The sequence below is a fragment of the Amphibalanus amphitrite genome, unplaced genomic scaffold (genome assembly GCF_019059575.1).
Source record: "Amphibalanus amphitrite isolate SeventyFive unplaced genomic scaffold, NRLGWU_Aamphi_draft 001594F_arrow, whole genome shotgun sequence".
NCBI classification, from domain to species: Eukaryota; Metazoa; Arthropoda; class Thecostraca; order Balanomorpha; family Balanidae; genus Amphibalanus; species Amphibalanus amphitrite.
Window position 1 is genome coordinate 12,075 of NW_024883087.1, and position 24,818 is coordinate 36,892.

Here is a 24,818-nt window from a genome sequence, read left to right on the forward strand (position 1 = left end):
TAGACATCCCTCAGTCCTCCTATACCACTACATGCCCTAATAGACATTCATAATTTTAGCCTAAATTGGACGTCACAGCGTGATATATTTCATATTCAGCTGCATATTTACATCCTGCCTTCCATTTGACCGTGAGAAACTAATCACATTTGTTTCAGCCGACAAATTTTCCTTATACATTTTACATATAACAGTCACGTATAAGAGCGATGACGCCCAGGAATAGCTGACAGACATTAGCAGAAATGTCGTCTACCCATCATTCGTACTATGATGTAAAGGGAGGATTAGTCTGCAGCCGAACAGCCGGGCTGACTATAAGTACTGAAACGCCCGCTCACCTACTCCAGCTCACGAGTCGACTGTGCCCAGTCCGGGCGACTCTAGCCTCCACACGCCTTAGTGCCTCCCGCCTGTCTTTCGCGCCGTTCCAGGCGGCCTCTCCCGGAGCCGGCAACCCCTCTAGTAGCTCGGCTGGTAGCGGGTATCTGCGACACGCCCATTTCACCCGACACCGACGCCGAGAGGAGCCCATTTCAGCCGTCACCTGTCGAAGCGTCGCGCGCGACCGGCACCGCCAGCGCGCCGGCGCCGCGCGGCATTCGCGACGCGGCACGTCCGTCGCAGTCGACGAGCGCGCGTCGGCGCCGACGAACGGTCTCCGCGGCGCCGGAGCGCGCCGGTGGCACGTCGCGCCGCCGCCGAAATAGACTACAATGGTGGCGGCCGCGTGCCGCGCGATTTTCGCGAGCCGCACGCGCCGGCACCGGCGTCATCCGAGCTGGCCACGCAAATTTGCGGCGACCGGAGGAGTGGGGGAGGGGGAGGGCCCGGGGAGGCGCTGACGGTGTTCAGGATACTGCTGACGCGAACCACTCACAGCGAGCCGCGATGATGACGGCAGGAGCGGCGGCAGCGTCGGATAAAACGGTGATTGATAGGAGAAAAGGCCGAGTGGTGTGACGAGAACAGGGAAATGACAGGCCCCGAACGTATGCAATATGCATTCATGTTTCCGGATATGTCTGAGCTACGAATAGAAGCGTGAGGCGCTGGAAAGTGCGTGGTTTATGGAGGGGTGATGAAAGACAATGCCTGTTGACCTGAACTGAACAATATCTGAAGCACACCTGCCAAGACGGGACGAACTCCGCCACTATAAGGCGCGTCATGTTGAATTAGCCAATATATTACTCATTTGCCGGGTGTTGCAGCTCGACTCATCGAAAAGCTGCTATCGACGAACGAGGATGGCAGTTGGCACTATGGCTTCAGAGTTCAGTGCAAAGTTTGATTGAGCCATTTGAACCACTCATGACCTGTGGACGTGGCAGCATTAGAGCCGTGTATGTAGAGCTACTTGAAAGCTGCTGCTTGCAGCTTGATCCTTGAAGCGTAAGAACTGTTTCAAAGATTTCAATGAAATTCAAGCAACATTAGAAACATAGCAGTCCTATGCAATTTTGTTAAGTTTTTTTTTCTCTCCTCAGCGACGGTAGATGTGATGAACTCAGTGATCGCTGAAACTTCCCACCAGATCCCGAGAAAGACATCGACAAACCCTGTCAAGGCTGCCGCCCTTTTCCTCATCACCGTTCAAACTACAGCAGCACCACCAGTGACCACACGAAATCCCCCACTGACAAAAACACGGCCCCCTGTTGGGATCGAACCCAGCCACCTAGAAAATCTGACTCAGCTCAGACATAAAAATAAAAGACATCCACGTAAAATGGGTCATTCGAGATCACCCAGCTTGTAATATGCCTCTACTGCCCCTACCCGGAGCACAGGGTATAAAATATGAAATAATCTGAGGGTGATATAAATCATAGGAGGTGGGGTGGCGCGTTGCGTCAGCCGCAGGGCGCACATAAACCCGCGCACTGTGACATAATCCGCACACGGTGAGGGGCCGGGGCCGGCGACACTCAGCCTCGAGTCTTGGCCACGTCAGCTGGGGAGGGGGGGGGAGGAGCGACACGTCAGCTGGGAGGGGGAGGGGGAGGGGCGATAGGGGGAGTTGGCAGACGCTGCTCCATCACAGCAGGTGGATTGTAGAATGTAGATGACTATCCCGTGTTGGGATTTTAGGCATCATCCTTGCAGTTTAGGCAATGCAGTTACACTAATTTCTTATCAGTAAATCGAAAATTAGTAAGAAACGGAGAATTTATTACATTGCTTTGAAGCTTCTACGCATACACATGCAAAATGATGACTGAATATACGTAGTGTGAATGGGTTACGACGTTAAAGCGTAAAAATTATCTTATCACAAGGAATCCCGGGGCAAGGGAAAATCATCACAATCATTACTCAACAAGAAAAAGATCAATTCACATATTTATATTCCAAACACATTGGAGTCATTCACAAGTTACAGCATAACATATTCGTGCCGCAAGAACACATTACAGACATTGCATAAAACTTGACCACTTATTTGATCGGGGTGTGAACACAAATCAATTGCACTAATCGACGATGCTAACAACTAGGGTGGCAAACTGGAGAGTCGTAATGATTTCTGGCAGCTAAGACAAACGATAAAACACATAATTGGTTCACAAAGACATAAGCAAACAAAATAAAAACCAATTTGACGAATGACCAAGTATTCTTTAGTGCATCACGTGATAAAGAGCACCGTATAATCTTAGACTGACTGTTCAAACAAGCGATTGTTGCACGACACCCCTCCACCCGGTTGGCTATCACGCGTCCCGGGCTGCCGTTGAGTGGGGATTGGGGTCACAATCGGACGCGGCACAGAGCCTGAATCAGTGGCGATAGGACCCCCGGCCGGTACAGCGACTAGATACGTACCGCCCCCATCGGACCGGGGCGAATCATTGGGTGTGGCCGGGAGGGGCCCTTCTAGCCTATGTGGCCTGGCCTGTGTGGATGGGCAGTCAACACCACGACATAATTCGGTCTTAAGACAGTGGCAAAGCGACGAAAGCCGTCTATTGCCGGTGCAGTCTCGCGAAAACCGGCCTTTAGATGTAGCCTGTTGCTCTGCCGCGGCATATTTAACATTAGCGAGGCCGTGCAACGCAACCTCCAAGAACACATAAGGGCGGGATAAGTAATGCCTAATGCCCATGGTGGCAAATCAGTGTGCTATAAAATAAAACGAACGCCACATGTCTCTTCAAGACACAGAGATCTACATGGCCACATCTTGATAAGGAAGGAGGCAAGGATGGGTCAACGCCGACGAAATTACACTACAAACTAGTGCCAAACAACACAACATCTAGAGCATTGACAAAGGCACAGCGTTACGGTATTTTGTCCGATCAGTGCGGAACACGACTACTGGAGTGCCTACACATGTTTACGCTAACCACAGTACAGCAGTGATTAAAAGAAAGACATTCGATTGTGACTTGTTACGGGAGCTTAGCGGCTGAGTAAAGTGAACACGCAAGGAGCCGCGTTCTAACTAAACCATCGGTAGGTCAGAGCTTTCACTGTCCCATTTGTAGACATTGGATTCACCAAATGACATGGGGCATTATTTGACGTAAACCAACACAAGATTTCATTAATCTGTTTCATATCCTGTAGTTAACTCTTCCGTCTAAATAGATTGATGATCATTGGTGATTTTACAGCACCTTGTTTTCAGCGGTCATCGGCGCCCATTTCCCTCTCGATTGAATCCAGTCACATATTTAATACAGTCCCCACAATACTTCCTCTCCACTGCCCACTCCAATCCTCATCCCTCCTCACTGATCCCGCACCTGTCCCCCTCGCCTGCCCTCTGTGCCCACCCACTCTCCACCTACACCGCCGCCCCTGCCTCCCTGAACAGTGTGCCCAGGGCCATCAGCAGGTGGACGTTGCCCTATATCCCCGCCCCTGCCTCCCTGAACAGCGTACCCAGTGCCATCAACAGGTGGACGTTGCCCTGCAGTCGCAGCCGGCCGCCGCTATAGGCCGCCGCCGGACTCAGCTGACCGCTGATCAGCTGACGCAGGTCAGCCGAGGTCAGCGTGACGGTGACGTCAGCGGTCAGCTCCGGACACGGTCCCGGGCGCACATCGCGCACACCTGGACACAGAGAGGTCACAGGGAGGTCACACAGAGGTCAGGTCATCGAGGTCAGGTCGCGAGAGATCACATACAAAGGTCACACAGAGGTCAGGTCATCGAGATCAGGTCGCGAGAGATCACATACAAAGGTCACACAGAGGTCAGGTCATCGAGATCAGGTCGCGAGAGATCACATACAAAGGTCACACAGAGGTCAGGTCATCGAGGTCAGGTCGCGAGAGATCACATACAAAGGTCACAGGAGGTCAGGTCATCGAGGTCAGGTCGCGGGAAATCACATACAAAGGTCACACAGGTCACAGGTCACACAGAGGTCAGGTCATCGAGGTCAGGTCGCGGGAAATCACATACAAAGGTCACAGGTCAAATTGTGATGGCGTTTAGAGCGCGAGGGTTAGTATGCAGTCAGAAAAGCACGACTGGCGGACGGCAGTTCTTTTTGTTCGGACACACCAATGTGGTACTCAGTCACTTCAGATAGGAGTTGGCATTCAGCTATGGTTAGTTTGCTGTTCTAATCCCTTGCCTTTACAGCTGATAAAAATAATCAGGCGGTGCTGCATAGTCGTAGTGACATAAGCCATGTCGACAGTATCAAACATCGACAGTATCGGACAATGTATGCAAAGTTAATGCAATCAGACAAAGCCAAACAGTTGAAAAATAAGGTCTGAATTCCTGCTGGCGATTTTGCATCAATTTTATTAAATGAATACCACTGAAAATGTGTTCACAAAGTACAGCCCACCGCTAAAGTAATGTGCAGTTTTACCATTCTCAGCGAATGGCTTTGAATGGCGATTTATTAATGCGGAGTGATCGAAAGGAAGACGTTAATAGATAAAGTCGCAGCTGCAAGGGTGACGAATGACGACACATGTAAGCTACATTCAAAGTTTCATTGTAGTCGGCTAATCGTTCTAAGCTTCAGAAGCAGACCATACCCATGACTGAAACCGCACATTACTTATGCTGTGGACTGTACATATCAATCTATATTATGATTTATAAGTTGTCCGTCCAATCTCCATCCGTGTGTCATGATATTTTATAAATCATAAGTGCTAAACATGTATCCATGCTAAAGCTAAGAAGACTCAATTGCTGGTAAATCAAGACCGGTGACTGGCTAAATCACGGTGCAGCACTCAGGCGCTCAAACTGCTCACCTTCTCCAATAATCACGTGGTAGAGGCCCTCGGGCGATGTGGTCTCGATCCGGAACACCCCTGAGGCCAGACCCGTGTTGACGGGCAGCCGCGCCACGGCCTCCCGTAGCGCCGCCGCAGTCTCACAGTCCTCCGCCAGAGGCGCTGGTGTTCCCGCCGCCAGGGGCGCTAGTGTTCCCGCCGCCAGGGGCGCTGCTGTCGCGCCGTCCGGCTGCGGCGGCAGCCAGGAGGCGGTGAGCGGCGCCTGGCCGGCCACCATGGTCCGCCCGCCGCCCCCGCCCCCGCCCAGCATGCCGCCCAGCTGACGCAGAAGAGGATTCACCGCCGATAGATGCTCGGCCTCCTTATGGACCTTCACCTCAGAACTGAAACGGAAACGGAGACGACGGTGTCACTGGCGGTAGCTGCGAAACCGAACAAAACTTCCAGTTAGGAGCGTGACAACTAGTGGGTTACAAGGGACCACATATTTAGAGGCCGTTCACCATCTTTGGGTCGCAAATACCAAAAGTTGGCTTATTTAAAAGATAAACTCTGCGGAGAGGAGTTCAGCTTGCAGTTAGGTAGATAGCATGATGGTACAATACACGCGCACATCCGGGTTTGAAAGCATGCCTTGCCAGCTAGGTCTGGATGACCCGCAGAGCCAAGATTCCTGGAACCAGCACCCAATGACCCCCTGTCGGCTACACGCCTTCAGAAGCAGAAATGGCCTTCAAACTGTGACAAATCGTTTGTTGTCATCATACATGTCGGCAAAGTAAGCAGTGGGTCACTTAAATCTTATGCTAATACAAATTTGTCACACAAACGTTGTATTGGTATAATTTGCATAAGTGACACAGATGCATGGCATGATCTAATTTGCTGAAACAACGCTGAAGCATGAAAAGGTGGCAAACATGCATGTCGCGCTACGATTAACTGATGACGCTATGACGCAGGTTATATGCACGCTCGGCACTTACAATTTGACTGATGATGCCTCCATGCCCCAGTCTTTCAGGGTGCTGTTGATGGAGAGAAGGACGGCCTCCTCCGTCTCCGGGGCCTTTCTCGTTATCGCAGCCAGCTGAAAAAAGGCATGTGTCATGTGCAATGTGCACTCTCCTCCTAACCTAACACACGAGCCTCAAATACACGTTGCAGCACGACGGTTGGCAACTCTCGGGTGAACATGACCATTGGCAATGCCACCACCATAATAGCGAGTGATAGTGCATGTCGGTAGCAGTGCTAGTATACTCGAGGGCAGCGCTTTTCGAGGAGCGCTGTGGCCCGAAGGTTTGGACTTTGAATTGTGAAAAACGCCCGCCCGCCGGAAAACGCAAACACCGCAAAACGCGCAAGACGCACGCCCGAAACGCCAACGCAAACGTCGCAAAAAATAAACAAACGCCCGCCCGCCGCAAACCGCAAATAAAAAAACGCAAAAACGCCGCAAAACAATAAAACCGCCCGCCAACCGCAAACAAATTTAACACCGCAAACGACGCAAAAAAAAAGAAGAAAACCGCCCGCATCGCCCGCCCGCCCGCCCGCCCGCCGCCAAAGACAAACACCGCAAAAAACACAAAACGCCCGCCCGCCGCAAAACGTAAACACCGCAAAACGTGTAAAACGCACGCCCGAAAAGCCAACGCAAACGGCAAAAAATCACCCGACCGCCGCAAACCACACAGAAAAAACGCCGAAACGCCGAAAAAAATAAAACCGCCCGCACCGCACCGACGCTAACTGCTAACCGAAAACGACTAAAAGTCGCCCGCCAGCCGCCAAACGCAAACACCGCAAATAAGCGCCCGGCCGCAGCAAGATAATAATTTATCAGCGGCTGGCATACCGCTAGGCTGGTCATTTTCACAAATCAAAAAGATATCTGCAAAAATCTCCTAGATGAAAGCGCCCGATTAAAAAACGGATGGCACGTGCGTGTTCCTCGCCCCCAACTTCCTTCAGGTCAATCGTCATTTGGGTCATCTAACGCATTGACGACCGGCTGGGTGGAATGAACATTGCGCCAAGAAACGTGAGTATATTGTCAAAAAGAATCCCCAGAGTGGTGGATCCCAAAAGTTTGAAACTACCACTTTGGCCCACTGGACGACACCTTAAACAGTTGCCGACCGGATGACACCCATTGTTTGGTCACCCACGCCATAGTATGCATCATGGGTGCGCCGAAATGACCAAAAGTCCCAATTTCCGGTGTGCAGGGTTATTTTCAACGGCACGTGGCACGTGGTTCTGGACTTTTCCGGCCACTTTGCGACATACCCATGGGTAGTGCACCGAATGGTGGTTGATCTGCATGTAAGAAAATGGGGGGTCGTTTGGATCGTTTTCGAGCAATCTGCCGTGGAACGCATTTTTTCATTTTCCCCATTGGCTTAACACGGGAATTTTTAAAGTCACGTGGCACGTGCACCAGATGGTCCGCGGAGGGGAGACCCATACCAGAACGTAGATCACCTGGCCCACTAGAAATCCTGAAAAAATCAGAATATTTGGACCAGCCGTTTTCAAGAGCATCAAGTTGTACTGATCTCAGGCAGCTTTTGCCAAATTGTCAGGGAACTCAGATTTGTTTTTCAATAGAAAAACACAATTCTAAAGAATAGTGTTTTAACTATTGACAACAAACCTTCGGTTAAAACCAGTATAACGCCTTTTGGGGCGATTAACGGAGCGAGCGAGAGGGTGAGCCCTGCACGTGCGAAATTTCGAGGGGGTACCTCCAGCTGACTTGTGCACGGCACCCTAATAACCGGTCTCTAGCGATATGCCAAATTTGAGCACAATCGGTCCAGCCGTTCTCGAGATCTGGAAGCGGCACCCTGCACGTGCGCACGTGCAAAATGGGTCCCAACTGACTTGTGCACGGCACCCTACTAACTGGTCCCTAACCGTGTACCAAATTTGAGCGCCATCGGTCCAGCCGTTCTCGAGATCTGGAAACGACCCCTGCACGTGCGCACGTGCAGCAGCACCCCAACTCTGGCACATGGATATGCAGTGCCTAGTGGGTGCTTACCTACATGCCAACTTTCAGCGCAATCGGCCAAGTAGTTACCGAGATATTGCAACAATTACAAAACTGACACCTCTTCGTTTTGCACGTGGCACGTGCATAAGGGGTCACCTATATGCATCGGGAATAGTCCAATACTTGGTAGAAGGAATGAAGCTACCCTACAAAAATTACCGCGTGTAAATCAGCCAAGTGGTTGCTGAGATATAAGCCTCGCAAAAGCGTCCGCACGGCCGGCCGCTCATACTCAGAAATTTCCGCCAATCTAAGGAAAGACTTCGCTCGCTCCGTAATAAGGTAACATACAAATATAAATAAATTTACAAGCAAACCCAACGTTTTGTTTCAATTTACAGTTTGCAAACACCTCTATCCCATTCTATCTCACGCAAATTTACGCTCACAATCGCCTCATCACTCTAGCATCCAAATCAACCTTCAAATAACATCAAATAGCAAATAGCAAATAGCAATCAAATAGCATCCATTATCAACCTTTGAGAGACACTTACCTCCATCCATCGCTCTATCCCACCCCATCCCTCACCTCCTGAGAGGCCAGTGTATTGACCAGTACACTGCGGCATATTACCCCACCCTCACCTCCTGAGAGGCCAGTGTATTGACCAGCACACTGCGGAAGACCACCCCACCCATCCTCACCTCCTGAGAGGCCAGTGTATTGACCAGTACACTGCGGTATATTACCCTACCCTCACCTCCTGAGAGGCCAGTGTATTGACCAGAACACTGCGGCACAGTGACCGCAGCGAGGCCTGCGGGTCCACACAGGAGCCGACGAACGTGTGCGCGTCACAGACCCGGTACAGCACCTCGGCACCAAGCTCGGCCACCGCGCCGTCGCTCGTTAGCAGCTGATGGCGGCGGGGGGAGGCAAAGGGGGACAGTGAGGTGACTGGAGAATAGTCGGTTCTTGGCGACGGGAAACGATTAGCCGAATGGGGCTAAGTGTGATAAAACATATCCACCGTTATCCACATCCACCGTTTCAAAAATTATGAAGATGAGCTTCGCTTAACATCATGGCTATAATAAATACGCATATCATTGCACGTGGTGCTCAGTCATGGTCGGGCAATTTCAAAAACTGAAACTTTCTCAGATGAGCCTGGACTCAGCTTACTACAAGATGGCACTTCTGTTGTATACCCTATTCGGTAGCGCTCGGCCAGCTGTGTCCCGTACCTGCTGCGGCGGCACCAGGATGCTCCTGTTGCGCAGATCCACCACCTGAGTGGTGTCAATGCCAGGCAGCACCAGCGCCCAGCCGGGCCCACGCGCCGGCAACACCTTCCCCAGACGGAACACGACCAGCCGCTGCCACTGCGAGAGCCGGCGCACCGTCCACCAGCCGCTCACGGGCAGCGTGAGCACCGTCAGTGAGAGCACGACGAACAGCAGCAGGCCGGAGACGAGCCGCGTCAGACAGTCGCCGTCCGCGGCAGCTGGCGGCGGACAGAAGGCGTCAGCGGCCGCTGGCGGCGGACAGAAGGTGTCAGCGGCGGACAGAAAGCATCAGCGGCGGACAGAAGGCGTCAGCGGCGGCAGACGCGCACAGATTAGGGCAGGTGTGGAGGCGGTGGTACAGTCAGTTAGGTTTGCATTCAGAAGTTAGGTACCGTAAAATGGGGTGTTAAGGGACAGTGGGGTGATAAGGGACAGTTGTGTGGGAAAAACTTTGAGTCATGTTAAGTTCCTAATTTGAGAAGGTTAAATAAAAACTTGAGTGTGGTAGTTGACACTGTTTTGTTCTTGACTATAGGGCAAAATGGCATGGTTTTTCATGCAAGTGATTTGGTTCAAAAATGGTTTTGAAAATCATGCTACATTTTCACAAAATTGAGACATCTCCAAAACTCTGTGTGTACCACATAAACTAGTAGGTATACAGGTAAAATGAATGCATAGGTGTATTGTCACATGTATTGCACATGTTTCCTGAAAAACTTATACAAATCCACCCATTCATTCATCATCCTCTTCCTCTTTTCCGGACACATGCGTATTTTGAGGTGGATGTGGGGTGCCAAGGGACAGGGAAGAAAAATAAAAAATAATATATAAATATAATTTTTCTTTCATTAGGCATGGAAAACACCAAATTCCACTTAAATTGCTGGCAAGTTCATGCTTTCATCTCTTACACATTTCAAGTTATAGAACAAAACACCTCAAAACTCCCTTAACACTCTCTTTTACAATGATGGGTCAATGAAGACTGATGTAGGTAAATGTGATGTCATCATAAAAAGGTCAAAACAAAGAAGGCAACATAATGACAAGTGACTAGCTTCAAAATGGGTTTTTGTTGATGACAGAAGGGTACTTTTAGTTCTGTTTACCTTATAATTAGCACATTTTCCAGAAGCGTAAACTGCATTATATGCAATTGGCTAAAAAGGCCATTAGTATTGAATGAACCTGACTTGTTTTGTGACAGAATATGCAAAGCATCTCAGTAAATAAATTGTGTGCCCTTTCACACCCCAATTGTGGGCATTTGATGACCATTTCTTGGAATAATTTAGGTGTCCCTTAACACCCCACATTGGGGTGCTAAGGGACAGCGATGAAAAATAATAAAAAATAATATGCATGTGTATATTTTTAAAACTTTAATGTAGCAGGCATGCAAAGCACCAAATTCCACATAAAATGCTGACAAGTTGATGCTTCTATCCCCAACCCTTCTTGAGTTATATAACAAAACACCTCAAAACTGTCCCTTAACACCCCGTTTTACGGTATACTATGCATCACTAGTTTATGGCACCATGATGTGTGGAATGTGAAAATAGGAATAGGAACACTTAAGATGACATTACCAGAAGGTGGGTGGCAAGAACTAAACCTATAGTTATTCACAATTCATGAACCATATTAAGAATGAGTTTGACCTACAGGCACATACCTATGAATAAATTTGCTTAATAGCAGAGTAAAAACAAAATATAGCGTCAACAATATAAGGCTTGGTAATGGCAAGCAGTGCAAAATTAACAAAAGTGGATAAAATTTAGGACACTTGCACCAAAACGTCTAACTCACCATTTTCTTGTGCATGGTTTGTTTGCTTGGAAAATGTAAAATAGGATTTTGACGGAAAAGAAGCTTTACTAAACTTGGCAACTGAGCGATAATCAAATGCTGATTCGTATCTAAAAGGTGAATCATAATTAACTGTCTGTTTCAGCGACACTTCATTATCATCCACTGGTACAGCTGTATATTCAACCTTGTCCATGGTTCTCTTTGGAGCTCTGAAATAAACAGTCATTGGTAAGGAAAATTGAAGCAGCCAACACCTGTTTGATGAAGTAGTATATATTGATGAACATTATATAAAGTAAAGTAATAGGTATTCTACATCACAAAGGCAATGCACTATGAGGTTTAAAGCCCTTTACTTGCTTACACAAATTCCCCCCCCCCCCCCCTCCCAATGCAATCTTGATGTCAACTGTGATGTGGTCGGTAGGGGATGGAAAGCTTAAAAGTTTTCACAACATTTTTAAGTTGGTAGGCATGGATTTTAAAAAGTGATTGATAGAGGTAAGAGGTTATCCTTTATCTTAATTTTATCCTCCTGGCTTTGGGACCCCCTGTAAAATAAAATAGAAATGACACAGTTTAACCTTTATTTCTTATATCTTCATATCAAATTGAAACCAGAACAGGTAAATGTCACAGGTCCAAATTGAAATCAAACATCACTAGCCCAAGTAAATGGCGAAGTACTTGTATGAACAGCATTATGACATATATATGTTTTCAAATATAACCTTATAATCTAGTTTTTTTTTTAGAAATACACCACTTTTTACATGGGTTTTAGAATTGGACTAGCAGTTTTGTAGCTTGAGCTGAGACTAGCATAAATCAGAATCAGGAGAATAGGACTTACAGCCCCACAATCACCCTAGGCAGTTCATTCCATTTCTCATTCCAATGTTAGTGCCTAACAAGTTACACAGGGATGTGGTGCCTTACAAAAGAATGCCGAGAATCAGCCACCTCTGGCAGACAGTGGCAGATCCAGCTCAGAGTTTTGGGGGGCAAGCCATAACAATTTATCAATTCTTTCCATGCCTCGTCCATAGGCATAATGTTAAAATTATGCCGTTTGGGAGGGGCAAATGCCCATTTTGCCCCCCCCCCCCCCCCTGGATCCGCCACTGCTGGCAGAGACCAACATTGACATCAGCCAATCAACGTGCAGTTGGTTTTGAACTACACAATATGAAATTGATCATGCATTGTATAAGCTTCCGAGTTCCACCACCCACACACTGTTTACCCTGCTTCAAAGATAAAAATAATTATTCCTACATAACAAAAATTTCAATAGCTCCTTGGGTAAATATTGATTTTTTATCTTTGATCATTTTAGGCAAAAATAATCATAAAACCGTAGCAAAACTCCTTATCTGACCCGAGGAAAATGATCTTTCCTATTAAAGGGACCCTCCCACCTTAACATTAGATTTGAGTTGAGATAGCCAAAATGGGGTCCCTGGCTCACAATTACCGGTTTCGGCACTCACAACATCGAGAAATGCCTTAAATCGGAAATATTGAATTTCAAAATTGCAGCATTTTGATTCAGAGGGGCTAATGCTTAGGAATACCCCTCTGAATGTGTGACGTCAGCGCAAATATCTAACGATTTTTAAATGTTTGACTAAAACGTTTTGTAGCACGCGGTGGTATATGCTATTTGCGCGCAACATCTGCCGCAAACGCCGCACTTCTAAAATAAAGTCGCTAGAAACAGCGGAGATCCCAAAAAAGTAAACAAAAGTAAAAGTCCAATATCTTGAAAACCGGTGAATATTTTTCGGTGAAATTTGGTAGATATTCGTTTTCGCTCTTTCTGAACCGAGCGACATCACTTTCATGCCAATTCATAAACTTTTTTGAAGGTGGGAGGGTCCCTTTAAGAAACCAGATCAAGCAAGATTGGTAAGTAATAACCAAGGCTATATAAACCAGGTAGAACGCTCCGGGAAAAAAGTTGGAAACAATAAATTAGTTGCGGCATTCCCTGATGACGCGAATGTGGGTCAGCGGCCGGCGGACATGCCTAAGAGCTGGACTTTTTGCACGCGTTCCCCGCCAGGGGGCGCCACTGAGGAAGCACCCTCTGACGTCACGATAAAACTGCGCGCACTGTGCGCACGGTTCTGTAAGCAAGTAATATAGTGGTGGTTTCATGGTGGAAATTGGAATAAGTATTTTAACGTTGTAAAATTTCAAGCCGTTTTTGTGAAATTAATTAGTAAATGCATTTCAAAAGTATTTATTTTAAGTGTGAAAGGAGAATAATTAGAAGAACATGGATATTTTTGTTCCAATAGCTTATTATGTGAGACATTATCGGTACTAACGGGTACTTCTAAGAAGTAGTGAAGAAGTACCAAACAGCCTGCTCCGCTACGATCGTCAGCTGTCCTTTGGAGCTGGACTTCAACGCTGTAAAAAAAATATGTGCTGAATTAATTTTTAGTTTCACCAAAATATAAGCAATTTATCATTTCTTTTTCACTTTTGTAATTATTGTTGAGTGAAGAGACATGTTGCTAGTTCTGACAATTTAAATTATTAATTAAAAAAAACGAAATGCGACGGTAAGTATCTGCTACTAAATTATCACTCTGACCAAATACATGGAGAATCTTGCTACCATTGCTTATAAAACGTGCTTATCAATACACAAATGTTTTATTTCACACAAGAAGGATTTATTTGCCTGAAGTCTTGCGTCATGTGCTACTGCTTTGATTCCAAAGACGCTCTCCGGGTCGGGGTAATTTAGTTCTTCATCGATCGATAAGAGATTTTGATTCCATTGATATCCAAATTGATAAGCTCGGCACCATGGAGTAAGGGCGTCCCCACAGGGGTGACGCAGGAAATATGAATAGCGTTTACACCGACAGTAGTTTCCCACAGCCGGCAATGGGAATCTCCTGTCGGTGTAAACGCCACTATAGTCCCATCCAACTCAAACACTGGGGAATATCCCCGCACTTTTGAGGACGGAAATCTATGGACCTGCTCGAAAAATAGTGGATAAAATACGGCGAGCTTTCAGTTTTATGGTTGGGTCTCCCTTCCGAGGCACATATTTACGGGGGATATTGGGTCATATTCCCCCGGCGTCCTGATGATCGGCGCCCAGCTCAACGTCGAAGGCGCCCTGATACGCGGCACTGCTATCTGTGAAGGTGCCCAGGTTGCTGCCGCTCGAATTTTGGTCGCCTACTTAAAGGGACCCTCCCACCTTCAAAAAAGTTAATGAATTGGCATGAAAGTGATGTCGCTCGGTTCAGAAAGAGCAAACACGAATATCTACCAAATTTCATCGAAAAATATTCACCGGTTTTCAAGATATTAGACTTTTACTTTTGTTTACTTTTTGGGATCTCCGCTGTTCCTAGCGACTTTATTTGAAAGTGCGGCATTTGTTGCGCGCAAAGCAGCATATACCACCGCGTGCTACAAAACGTTTTAGTCAAACATTTAACGGACGTTCGAAAGCCTGATGACGTCATCAGATTCCCGTAATGGTTAAGAGATAGGGACCACGCTGGTCCCACCCTGCAAGTAAAGGGAGGAAATTTCTTGAACACCATAAAGCTGCGGGGGTTGCGACCAGGATAAATGGTGGTTTCTGAGCCTGGCCGCAAACTTGGCTATCTCAACTCAAAACTAATGTTAAGGTGGGAGGGTCCCTTTAACAAAACCTCCGTTGGTGCCATCTCAGTTTCCTCGAGGTCAGGCAACCTTCACACGCCGTTGGCTACCTTGGCTGGCCGGCGACTCGTTCCCCTCGTGGCGACGCTCTTGACATCCAGTCAAAAGTTGGAGTGGCTGGCGCCCCCAGTGGGGGCCGGGGAAGGGGCAGTGGGCCTCCACGTTGCTCTCTTCCCGAGCCTATGGTGACTTGGCTCAACTCTCCTCAATAGAATCTGGATTCTGCACGCTGTATTAACATGGGCGTAGACACCACTACGGACAATACGGACAGTGGGTGTGACAATCAGTAGTGCCATTCATATAGAGGGTGTCATATATGAGCGGAGAGGCAACAGTACAGCTGAGCGGACAGACAACATTAAAACAACAGTACAGCTGGCGTTGCATGGAGCTGCAGGCAACCGGACAGCGGAGGCTTGCGAAAAATAAACAATTCGTCACTTCAATGTATAAACAACAGTACATATAAAAAGCAACATAAACACATATTCGCATGGTCGAACCCATGCACTAGCGGCTCACGGCGGGCACAGGCACGCAGTGCGGTAGCGGTACCGGATCACACGTCATGGGCGTTGTCTCAGCATAGGTTGTTATGAGCGGAGAGGCAACAGTACAGCTGAGCGGAGAGACAACATTAAAACAACAGTACAGCTGGCGTTGCATGGAGCTGCAGGCAACCGGACAGTGGAGGCTTGCGAAAAATAAACAATTCGTCACTTCAACGTATAAACAATAGTAAAAGCAACATAAACACATATTCTCATGGTCGAACCCATGCACTAGCGGCTCACGGCGGGCACAGGCACGCAGTGCGGTAGCGGTACCGGATCACACGTCATGGGCGTTGTCTCAGCATAGGTTGTTCGCAATCTAGTTGAAGCCTAAGAAGACGGCCAGTGGGGTCTCACTGCTGCTGAGGCGACCTCGGAGACGATGCGTCGCCCCTTCCTGTCGGCGACCTGCGGTGAGCAGGACTCCAGATAGCTGGCTGGCACGTTGCCGACACTGCCAGACGCTGTCAGCAGGCCTCACTGCTGCAAGTGATGTGCAGATGGACGCCAGGTGACTTCGTCTGCAGGCGATTCCGGAGACCGCGGCCTCACCAGGCAGTATCACCTGCATCGCCATGTCGGTGTTTCTAGAAATGGAAAAATAACAGTATCGGTGAAGGACAAGCAATACAATGTATTCTGTTTTCCTCTCTTGCAGGTATACGTAATCTACAATTATCATTGTTCCTATTTCATTCAACTGAACCTGAAAATTCCATATTGGCACATTGTTTGACTAAATTTGTGTAGTTGGGAACAGGGGCGACGCCACGGTGCGACGACTGGAGGGGACATTGACCATTTTGGAGGGGACGAGGACCATTTCAAGTCGATTCTTTCCATGCAACGCCATAGGCGTAATGTTAAAATTTTAAAAAGTGGAGGGGACGAGATTCCCTCTGTCCCCCCCCCCCCCCTGTGGCGACACCCTTGGTTGGGAAGCAGATTGTTTGAAATACATGTTTGGCTGAACAGTGCGGAAAATATTTCATTGATCACTATAGCTGCAACAAAAATACTGAGCCAGAAAACATTTGCGCTTACCTGGCTCCTTAGTCAGTCCCGCACAACGGAAGTGGTACCATTTATCGCAGCCGTCGCATGCGACCATCGGTGCTGCACTGATGCTGCTGCACTCCCCACATTCCCAGTAGGTACCTTAGGAGCGTCCTGGCTGTGAAAAGATTACATGAGTCATGGCGCATACATGAAAAGTAAGATGTTTTATAGGTTTAACATCGCATAGCAAAGACACAACAGCTGGGAGTCAAGTGTTAGCCAAAGTGTAAGCCCTGCCATGTTTTGCAGACTGGATTTTAGGCAAGAAAAGCTTTGCTAAAAATGACGCTTGACGAAGCCTCATCCTACTGGGCTGTCTGACATGTCTCCCTGTAAAAAGCATGTGGCCCTTATATTGTATATATGATGAATATGTTAATAATGCAGAGAAAACACGGTATAAATTATACCCAGCGTTTCATCTTAATCGACTTTGTCAAGGGTGTTTGAACAGCTTGAGATGAGTGAAGTGTAAGGTGTAAGGGTACCTAGGTACAATAAACTGAATCTGCGTTCAATAAACATTGATTTTGATAATACATTTCACAAATCAACTGCTAATAACAATAATACTAAAATAGCAAGACAGATAACTACCTAACAATCGCACGAAGAACTTCTTGATTCGCCTTGACATTGTCGTCCGAACGAATGTTGTCTGAAGTTACACATTTGTCTTTTCTGCGCAGCATTTGTGTTTGCCATTTACCGCACCAATGTTCGCCAGCGGTGGTGACTTTTCCTTACCTGCCCACGAAACGTCACACACGACATGACGTCACCCGAAGACGTCATCAAAAAGTCCAGCTCTTAGGCGTGTCCGCGGCCGGCGGCCGGCCGCCGCTAACACTGTATGAGGAGGGATGCGCGGAACTTTTGCTTGTTGGTGATTGCGCTAGGCAGTTAAATGGTAATGTTAGGATATGTTTCGAAAGTAAATTGAACGACGCTTCGAACGCCGTCAATGAATTTGCGATACGACGACTATTTGTTTAGTTAGAGCCGGCGAACTTTTACCTTCCGACCGCGCGCGGAGGCGATATGGTGCCACACTGGCGGTTTTTACGATAGCTCAAAATTCTTTTGAGATAAAGAGATGAAATTTGACATGTCCTATCTTTTGATCAAGCTGGATCTTATGGTACAAGTCGCATATTTAAGGTAGGTCAGGTTGTTGACCTATGTTGTCGCTCGTGAGCCTCTGCACAGTCCAAAAACAACGCAATTTCTGAACACTCAGTGCCAAGAAATCCTTCACAGAAAGATGACACTTGGCAGAAAGAAGAGTTGTCGGTTTCTTACCGTTCGTATGTGTCGTGTTTTCACAAGAGTTTAGTAAGGTCAGGTCCGTCACGTGACCTCCCCTCATAACTCAATAGGTTTACTATCATAGAAGCGTTTATCAATCGCCGGAAATCTTAGCCAATCCCACTGGACACTGGATCCATACCCACATGGGGCCCTCCTGACTGGCCACTCCCTCTGAAATCCACAATAACATTGGGCTGCGGCCACGGTTATGTATTAATGCTTTTCACTAACAGAAATACAACTTCAACCAGCACAGTGCACGCCGCCACAACAGTCCGACCCACGTCCCTGATATCGACTAGCTCCCGGCCGAATGCACATACGCGGAGCCAATCAGTCCGAATGTGACCTGCAGCTTACAATTGCTGTGTCGCATGGCGCATGGCACAGGACGATTCCTAGCAGCTGTCGGCTGGAGTGGAGAAACAGCACGTTGCGACACACCGCGCCGGCGACAGAGCTCAGCAGGGCTGGTTGGAGGCTGGAGCCGGAGGTAAGGGCGGACACAGACACAGACATTGCAGGACACAGGGCTGCGGAGTCGGAGTCGGAGTCGGTCGGAGTCGACAGTTGTGACCGGAGTCGGAGTCGGAGTCGATTTTAGAAACTCGAGCCGGAGTCGGAGTCGGAGTCACCGAAAATCTGTCGACTCCGCAGCCCTGGTAGGTCTGCGGAGTCGGAGCCGGGAGTTGGAGTCGGTCGGAGTCGACAATTCTGCCCGGAGTCGGAGTCGGAGCTGGTTTTTGAAAGCCGGAGTCGGAGTCGGAGTCGGAGTCGCCGAAAATCCATCGACTCCGCAGCCCTGGAGGACAAATAACAGGATGTCAGTTAGGGATATAATTCAAGACGAATGATTCCAGACGGACTGAAATAATACACATTTTGCTCACTTGGATACCAACTTCAAACTTGACGTTTATGTATAGCACCATGGAAACAATGGGCACACAGGAAAGAAACAAAAGATGAGGCTTTTTTAAATCAAGGAAGTAAAACAGCCCGAAGTGCAGACAAGCACATACTTTTGGTAATAGCTATCAGCTGTCCTACTCCTCTTCTCCCTTCATCAACTACTGGACACATTTGAAGCATCATATATAGCACCAATGTCCATAACCAAAGCTTGCAAGTAGTTTTAACTTCTATGAAGCCAAGGGAAATGTGCCTACATCATGCATGTAAACTCAAAATTACACATGCATGACAAAGGAAGCTTATGTAAAGAGAATAGCTGACAAAAGCATCTCATGGTTAAAATTATTCAAAACTGCACACAGGGCAAACATAAAAAGCAGCAAGTGTACTGTTCTGTTATGCTAAGAAATAATCCAAAACAAAATACAATCTTTTCATGTTTGAACTGGTTGTTCTTCTATGCCCCTTCATCCATATCTTGATTACAGATGGGCTGTTACTGTAGGCTGATGAAGTGACACTTGATTGCCTTTGTGCGAGTTTCAGTTGCAGCGTCCTTGGTACTGCACTGGAAAGCAGATTGAATTGAATGCCTCTGAAAGATAGGAATACAGGCAGGGTTAGCTGTAGTAGTGTCAATGATAATAGACATGACATTTTTGTCCTTTGACATACATTTGTTGAAGTACAAAAAGGTACAAAATAAATTGGTTTGTTTCAAGACACGCACACTGCACAAAGTCGCACAGACATTACACAGGCATATGAAATTGGTACACATAAAATTTGATGATTAAAAAGGTCAAAACTTGCAATAATAATTGAAGTAAAAGTTACAATCACAATCATTTGATTTAAAATGACTTGACATAAGTCACAAGACGCAACGCTCCTATTCTTTTATGCTTTCATTATCCTCCACATATCAACCAGCTTGATACCAGGCTGTGCAATAGTGTGTACATAACCCCATGTTGCCATTTTATTAGAGCAAGTGGGGTTAAAACAACAATGCTAATGTCAAACCCACATCTGCAACCCGTACTGCAGTTTCAATCACCTTACAAGCACACCTTCTGGCAGTTTGATAGGCAGAATGGTCATTACTACTTTCCCCTCATATTCAACACATATTCCCTTTATACAAATACAGTTTAGACCTGGTTATGGCAACCATTTTCGAGAAAAGATATCAGTTGGGCAAACTACGGGGAGGTAATCACGAACTTGATTAATCAAGTTCATGATTATGACGTCATGAAAATGGGGCGTGGCATGACCATATAAGGAGTTGTAATCAAGATTTTGATTACTTTTCGTGCACCGAACTATTCAAGTGTTTCGTTTCGATTGTTATAATGTCCATATCGACACTATTTTTTACCAGGTGAAACGCAATATTCTATTCTCCCGAAATGATATGGACCGGTAGCAGTGGGATATGTACTTTAGCTCATATGGCGAAAGATAAACTGCTAGCCTAACTTTTTCAGAAAAGTGATATTTTTTAAAGCCCTTTTTAGGCGGATATTATTCTTTTATCCACATTTTTACGTTTCTAATTTAAAAATAAATCATTGAACATTCATTTTACACACGTCTTAAATTGGTCGTAATAAAGATTTCTTCGAAAAGGCACCGTCGCCTATTAGCACGCCGCCATTTGTCGTGTTGTCGGTGTGTGGGTGAGGCCGGAAATTGGCGCCGAATTATTGGTAATTTGGTTCTTATAGGTAAAATTAGCATTTTTTAAATAATTTAGATCATGTTTGTAAATTTGAATAGCCTCAACCTTCATGTGCGTCGGTATAAATGTTGAAATATCGCGATAGAATTTATGATGATTTTGTAGGCTATCATGGCGCATGCTTTCCGCGGTATAATATTTTAATTATTTACGAAATGTATTGCTATTTACAGGGTTATAGTTTATTTTAAAGTAAATAATAGGCCTATTTTGTTGTTTGGGGCAATTGTTGATTAGAGAGGCACATTTAACTGCCCACAGTAGCTAGAAATGTTATGGCCTGGCAGGTTGTGCGAAAGTTTGCAGTGTGGCCATATCATTTATTCAGTCAATTGTCTGTGCAAGCAGGGACCAATAGGATATATCTTCTAGTTTTTAATGAAAAGTTAAATTTGGGCTTATGCTAGGTTATTCATACTTGCATTCTAAGTGGCTTTGTCATGGATTCATAGAACAATAATAGAAGTGGTGACTGCAAATGTGTCTGTTTTTCCACAGCTCATCAAAGCACCACCTCCTCGCTGTAGCAGTGGGCGTCGCCGTCACCACAGTATTGTTCAGGAAGCTCGTGATAATGGTACCTATGGTCTCACGTTGAGGAACGCTCAATCAAAAAATGATATGATGAATTTCTTTGGAATTAAGCGGACTAAGTACAGCTACATTTGTATTATGTGCATCGCTCATGCAAGACAGCAGGCCAGGATGCAGGGACACACAGCTGCAGGTATGTATGAATTGTTTTTGCAATAGATGGTTGTAGTGTTTTGTTTTGTCGCTGGTGTGTCACGTTCAGTTTTGTGCATCACGTTCAGACACTACAGTGGTCCAGTCCAGTGTACATTTTGCACACTCAAGCTGGGCATGCTGAAAATAATTCGCTGGAGCTCCTTTAGTGTAATCTCATGAAGTTGCCTGGCACAACTTGAGAACTTTGCGAGCTCACATGACTCATCCCCAGTTTTGTCCTGACACAGCCCAATCTAATCCTTTTTCAAGATACAGGCATTGTCTAATGTTTTCAAAACAATTTATTCTAATCTAAATGCAGAAACTTCTTCACTAATGCATGTGTAATTTGTACCTACATTTTCCAAACTGCTGAGTCTGAGGCATTGTACATTATTTTCACATCATGTGCCAAAATGTAGTACCTATCAGTGCCCTGCGCCAACTCATCAGGTCCATGTCTTGTCTTGTTTGCCTTGTTACATCCGCCTACCTCTCCTCCATCATTTCTTCCTTCCATCTTTCCTTGCTTCCTTCCTCACTCCCTCCCCTCTCCTCTCCTCTCCTCTCCTCGTGTCTCCTCTCCTCTCTCCCCTCCCCTCCCCTCCCCTCCCTCCCTCCCTCTCTCTCTCTCTCTCTCTCTCTCTCTCTCTCTCTCTCTCTCTCTCTCTCTCTCTCTCTCTCTCTCTCTCTCTCTCTCTCTCTCCCCTTTACTCTTTCCCTCCTTCTCTCCTATTCTTTCTCCTCCATTTTCTCCCACGCAATGTTAAGTGTACCTATAATTTGGTTATGAACATTTTGCAGGGGATGAGCTGGAGAACCTGCATCGCATTCTCCAAGAGACGACGGAAGCCAACGGAGGCCCGCAAAACTTTCCATCCCATAATCGTGAATGGAGAGCTGGGCGGGGAAGACGCGGTATTCGTCGAGGCCCAGGAGGTGGTATCGGCGCCACCAGACCAAGCATTCCTGCTGTGGCAGGCCACCTTTTGGATTTTTAACATCAAAACTCCTAAAGACATGGTCAATCTGAATTGGTTTCTGAGAACCAAAGTGTTTGGTGGGGTGAAGGCCGATGTGCCGCCATCAGCGGCGGCCATTGCGACCGTGAAGCAAGTGGAGTGAGATCCCCGTAGAGCATGCCGCTGCGGGGTGTCGGAAGCGTTTGCCAATTCTTTGAGCCTTCCACTGGCAGGACTATAAATACACATTTCTTGAAATATATCTTTGATCTGTGCTTGGTTACACGGGCTCTGGGTTGTGACGCTATTCGTCCAATATATGTGGTCGACGGTCGTATGCAGATTATCATTTGAGCTGACTTATGGTCAGGCCGCTTATCGCGGACAGCGGTGTTCTTGCTCGGGGTGGTCTTTTTTCAGCTCCGTGTTCGGCAATGTGAGCGAGCAAGCGCGAGAAGAGGTGTGCTCGTGCACAAGTTCACATGTGTGTGCCACATCCCTAACTCGTCTAAAGCTTACAGCTATTGAGTCTCTAGCCACCCACCAAAATTGAAAAACAATCGGTGACGCCGTTCCGGAGATACAGAAATAAGGTGCGCGTGTGCAAATATATCCTATCCCCGATTCGTCCAAAGCTTATAGCTAATCCGCTTCCAGCCACACACAAAATTTGAACAGGCTCGGTCAAGTCATTCATGAGAAACATTAACTGCAACATAAATTCCATCCCACCAAAACTGATTGATTTTGTCTATTATATACACCATTACCATTGTATCTTTTAATTAGCTGCATTGTTCAACGGTCGCCAGTAGCACGATCAGCGCGATCAAAATCGTGATTAGCCAGCTGAATGCGAAATCAAGATCATGATTAGCCAGCTGGCTGCGTAATCAAGAAGTTGATCATCGGACTCCCGGGACGACGCCTCGTAATCAAGTTGTTGATTACGTTTTGGTTGCAATCTACCGCCTCACGATTTTCAACTTGAATCATTCAAAGATTACACTTGTAGAGTGACTTCTTCTCTATCGGTCTTAAAATTTTCGTGCATCTCCGTAGACCCTGAATCGAGATTCGGCCGTTTTCGTGACGGGCTGCAAACATGACCAAATATGGGCATAAAATAATCATGAACTTGATTAATCAAGTTCGTGATTACCTCCCCGTAGTTTGCCCAACTGATATGATTAAAGTCCAAGACAAAGGTCGAGAGAAACAACACCAACATAAAACACCGACTATGTAGCACTAATACTGTCAAATTCATAAAAATATATACATGAGTCGATCAGAAATTCACTGTAGATTTCGAAAATGGTGTCAAATGCCACTCAAATACCCCCATTCGAGGGTACGAAGCAATAAAACACTGACCTTCAATTCCGCGTGCCATTCTCCATAGGCCCAAGGCCATAGGCCACTGTGTATTAAATAACGCGTTCACTGATAGCAAAAAAATGAGACCCACATATGACGCGTTTGCTACCAGCCAATCAGCGCTCGAGTTACCGAGCGCTGATTGGTGAAGAGGGCCGTCGTCAGCAGCTAATTACACGTTGTTTTCCTTGAACATGTGCGTGAGCGCTGATGCTGCTCACGGGCTGTTGCCATTTTTCGTAATGCTGAAGGCACGGGAGCGAACCCCCCTGGTAATAACTCAGGTAAGTAATATCAACTAATAAAGTTAATCAAATATTACCATTCACGGTTTACTGATGTAGAAGACTACAAATTCAACGAATTTGAAATTTGAATCGAGAAATCAAGGCATCTCAAGAAAGCAGCTCCAATGACAGCTGTTTTGAGCCGCTGTATGAAACAAAAACGTTTATATACTTAGCTTCAAATTCAAATTCAGATTCCAGATTCATATTCGATGGAAAAAATGATAAAAACGGACCCCTTGAAACAAAAGCGCCGTATACGGTTCGTATCAGTGCAGCCATATTTCGAAGTATTACTTCGTCTTCATTGAAGCGTTTTAGAGAGGCAGTTTTAGGGTTTTACGTTAGGGTCCAAGGACAATACAAGCGGGGACATTGGGGTTCTGTCGGCAAAGAAGAAATATTCAAGTTCATTTTAAAAGTCTACCGCGCAATATAGCATTCTTTTGCTCCGTTGCAAGTGGCGCTACTCTGGCGGCGAATCTGGGAACTACTAACTGTACTCAGGCCATGTGACCTTGACCGGCTCCTGAGATTGGGGTCACGTGACGCTCGGCCCGCCGGCGGCCGGTCCCACGAGAAAATTCAAGTTTGCAGTACAATTTTGCATTGACAGACATCATTGACATATGATTCTAGACTAGCATTCGATACAGCGTTTAATTTTACACAGAATGACACTAAATTCAAGAGATTATCCGCCATCACTTCATCGCACTTTTTGTGTAACAGAAAGAATGTCCAGCCGACATTGCATGCTATAGCATAGTCACCGTGGTTATCCCGCGCCCGGCTGGGGGTCCTGGATTTCCATGCCCTGCTGGGG

The 24,818-nt window shown here is 46.7% G+C and overlaps 1 protein-coding gene and 1 long non-coding RNA gene across 5 annotated transcripts; one reads left to right on the forward strand and one right to left on the reverse strand.

Annotated features, from left to right (window-relative positions):
• Positions 1-2,334: 2,334 nt before the first annotated feature.
• On the reverse strand, positions 2,335-24,091 carry LOC122374048 (stomatin-like protein 1). 4 transcript variants are annotated; one of them, XM_043352556.1, is made up of 7 exons: positions 24,028-24,091; positions 11,338-11,549; positions 9,475-9,734; positions 8,988-9,143; positions 6,206-6,309; positions 5,238-5,602; positions 2,335-4,065 (listed from the first exon to the last, which is right to left on the reverse strand). In XM_043352556.1, the coding sequence occupies exons 2-7, from the start codon at positions 11,531-11,533 to the stop codon at positions 3,860-3,862; spliced, it is 1,287 nt and encodes a 428-aa protein (XP_043208491.1). In that variant the 5' UTR covers positions 11,534-11,549; positions 24,028-24,091; the 3' UTR covers positions 2,335-3,859. The 4 variants fall into 4 exon arrangements, with proteins under 4 accessions (XP_043208491.1, XP_043208492.1, XP_043208489.1 ...); XM_043352557.1 differs by lacking the exon at positions 24,028-24,091 and adding an exon at positions 12,918-12,954; XM_043352554.1 differs by lacking the exon at positions 24,028-24,091 and adding an exon at positions 12,834-12,864.
• LOC122374049 lies at positions 18,174-22,587 on the forward strand. Its single transcript, XR_006255148.1, has 2 exons — positions 18,174-21,361; positions 22,168-22,587. It is a non-coding gene; the product is annotated as an uncharacterized LOC122374049 (long non-coding RNA).
• Positions 24,092-24,818: the final 727 nt, after the last annotated feature.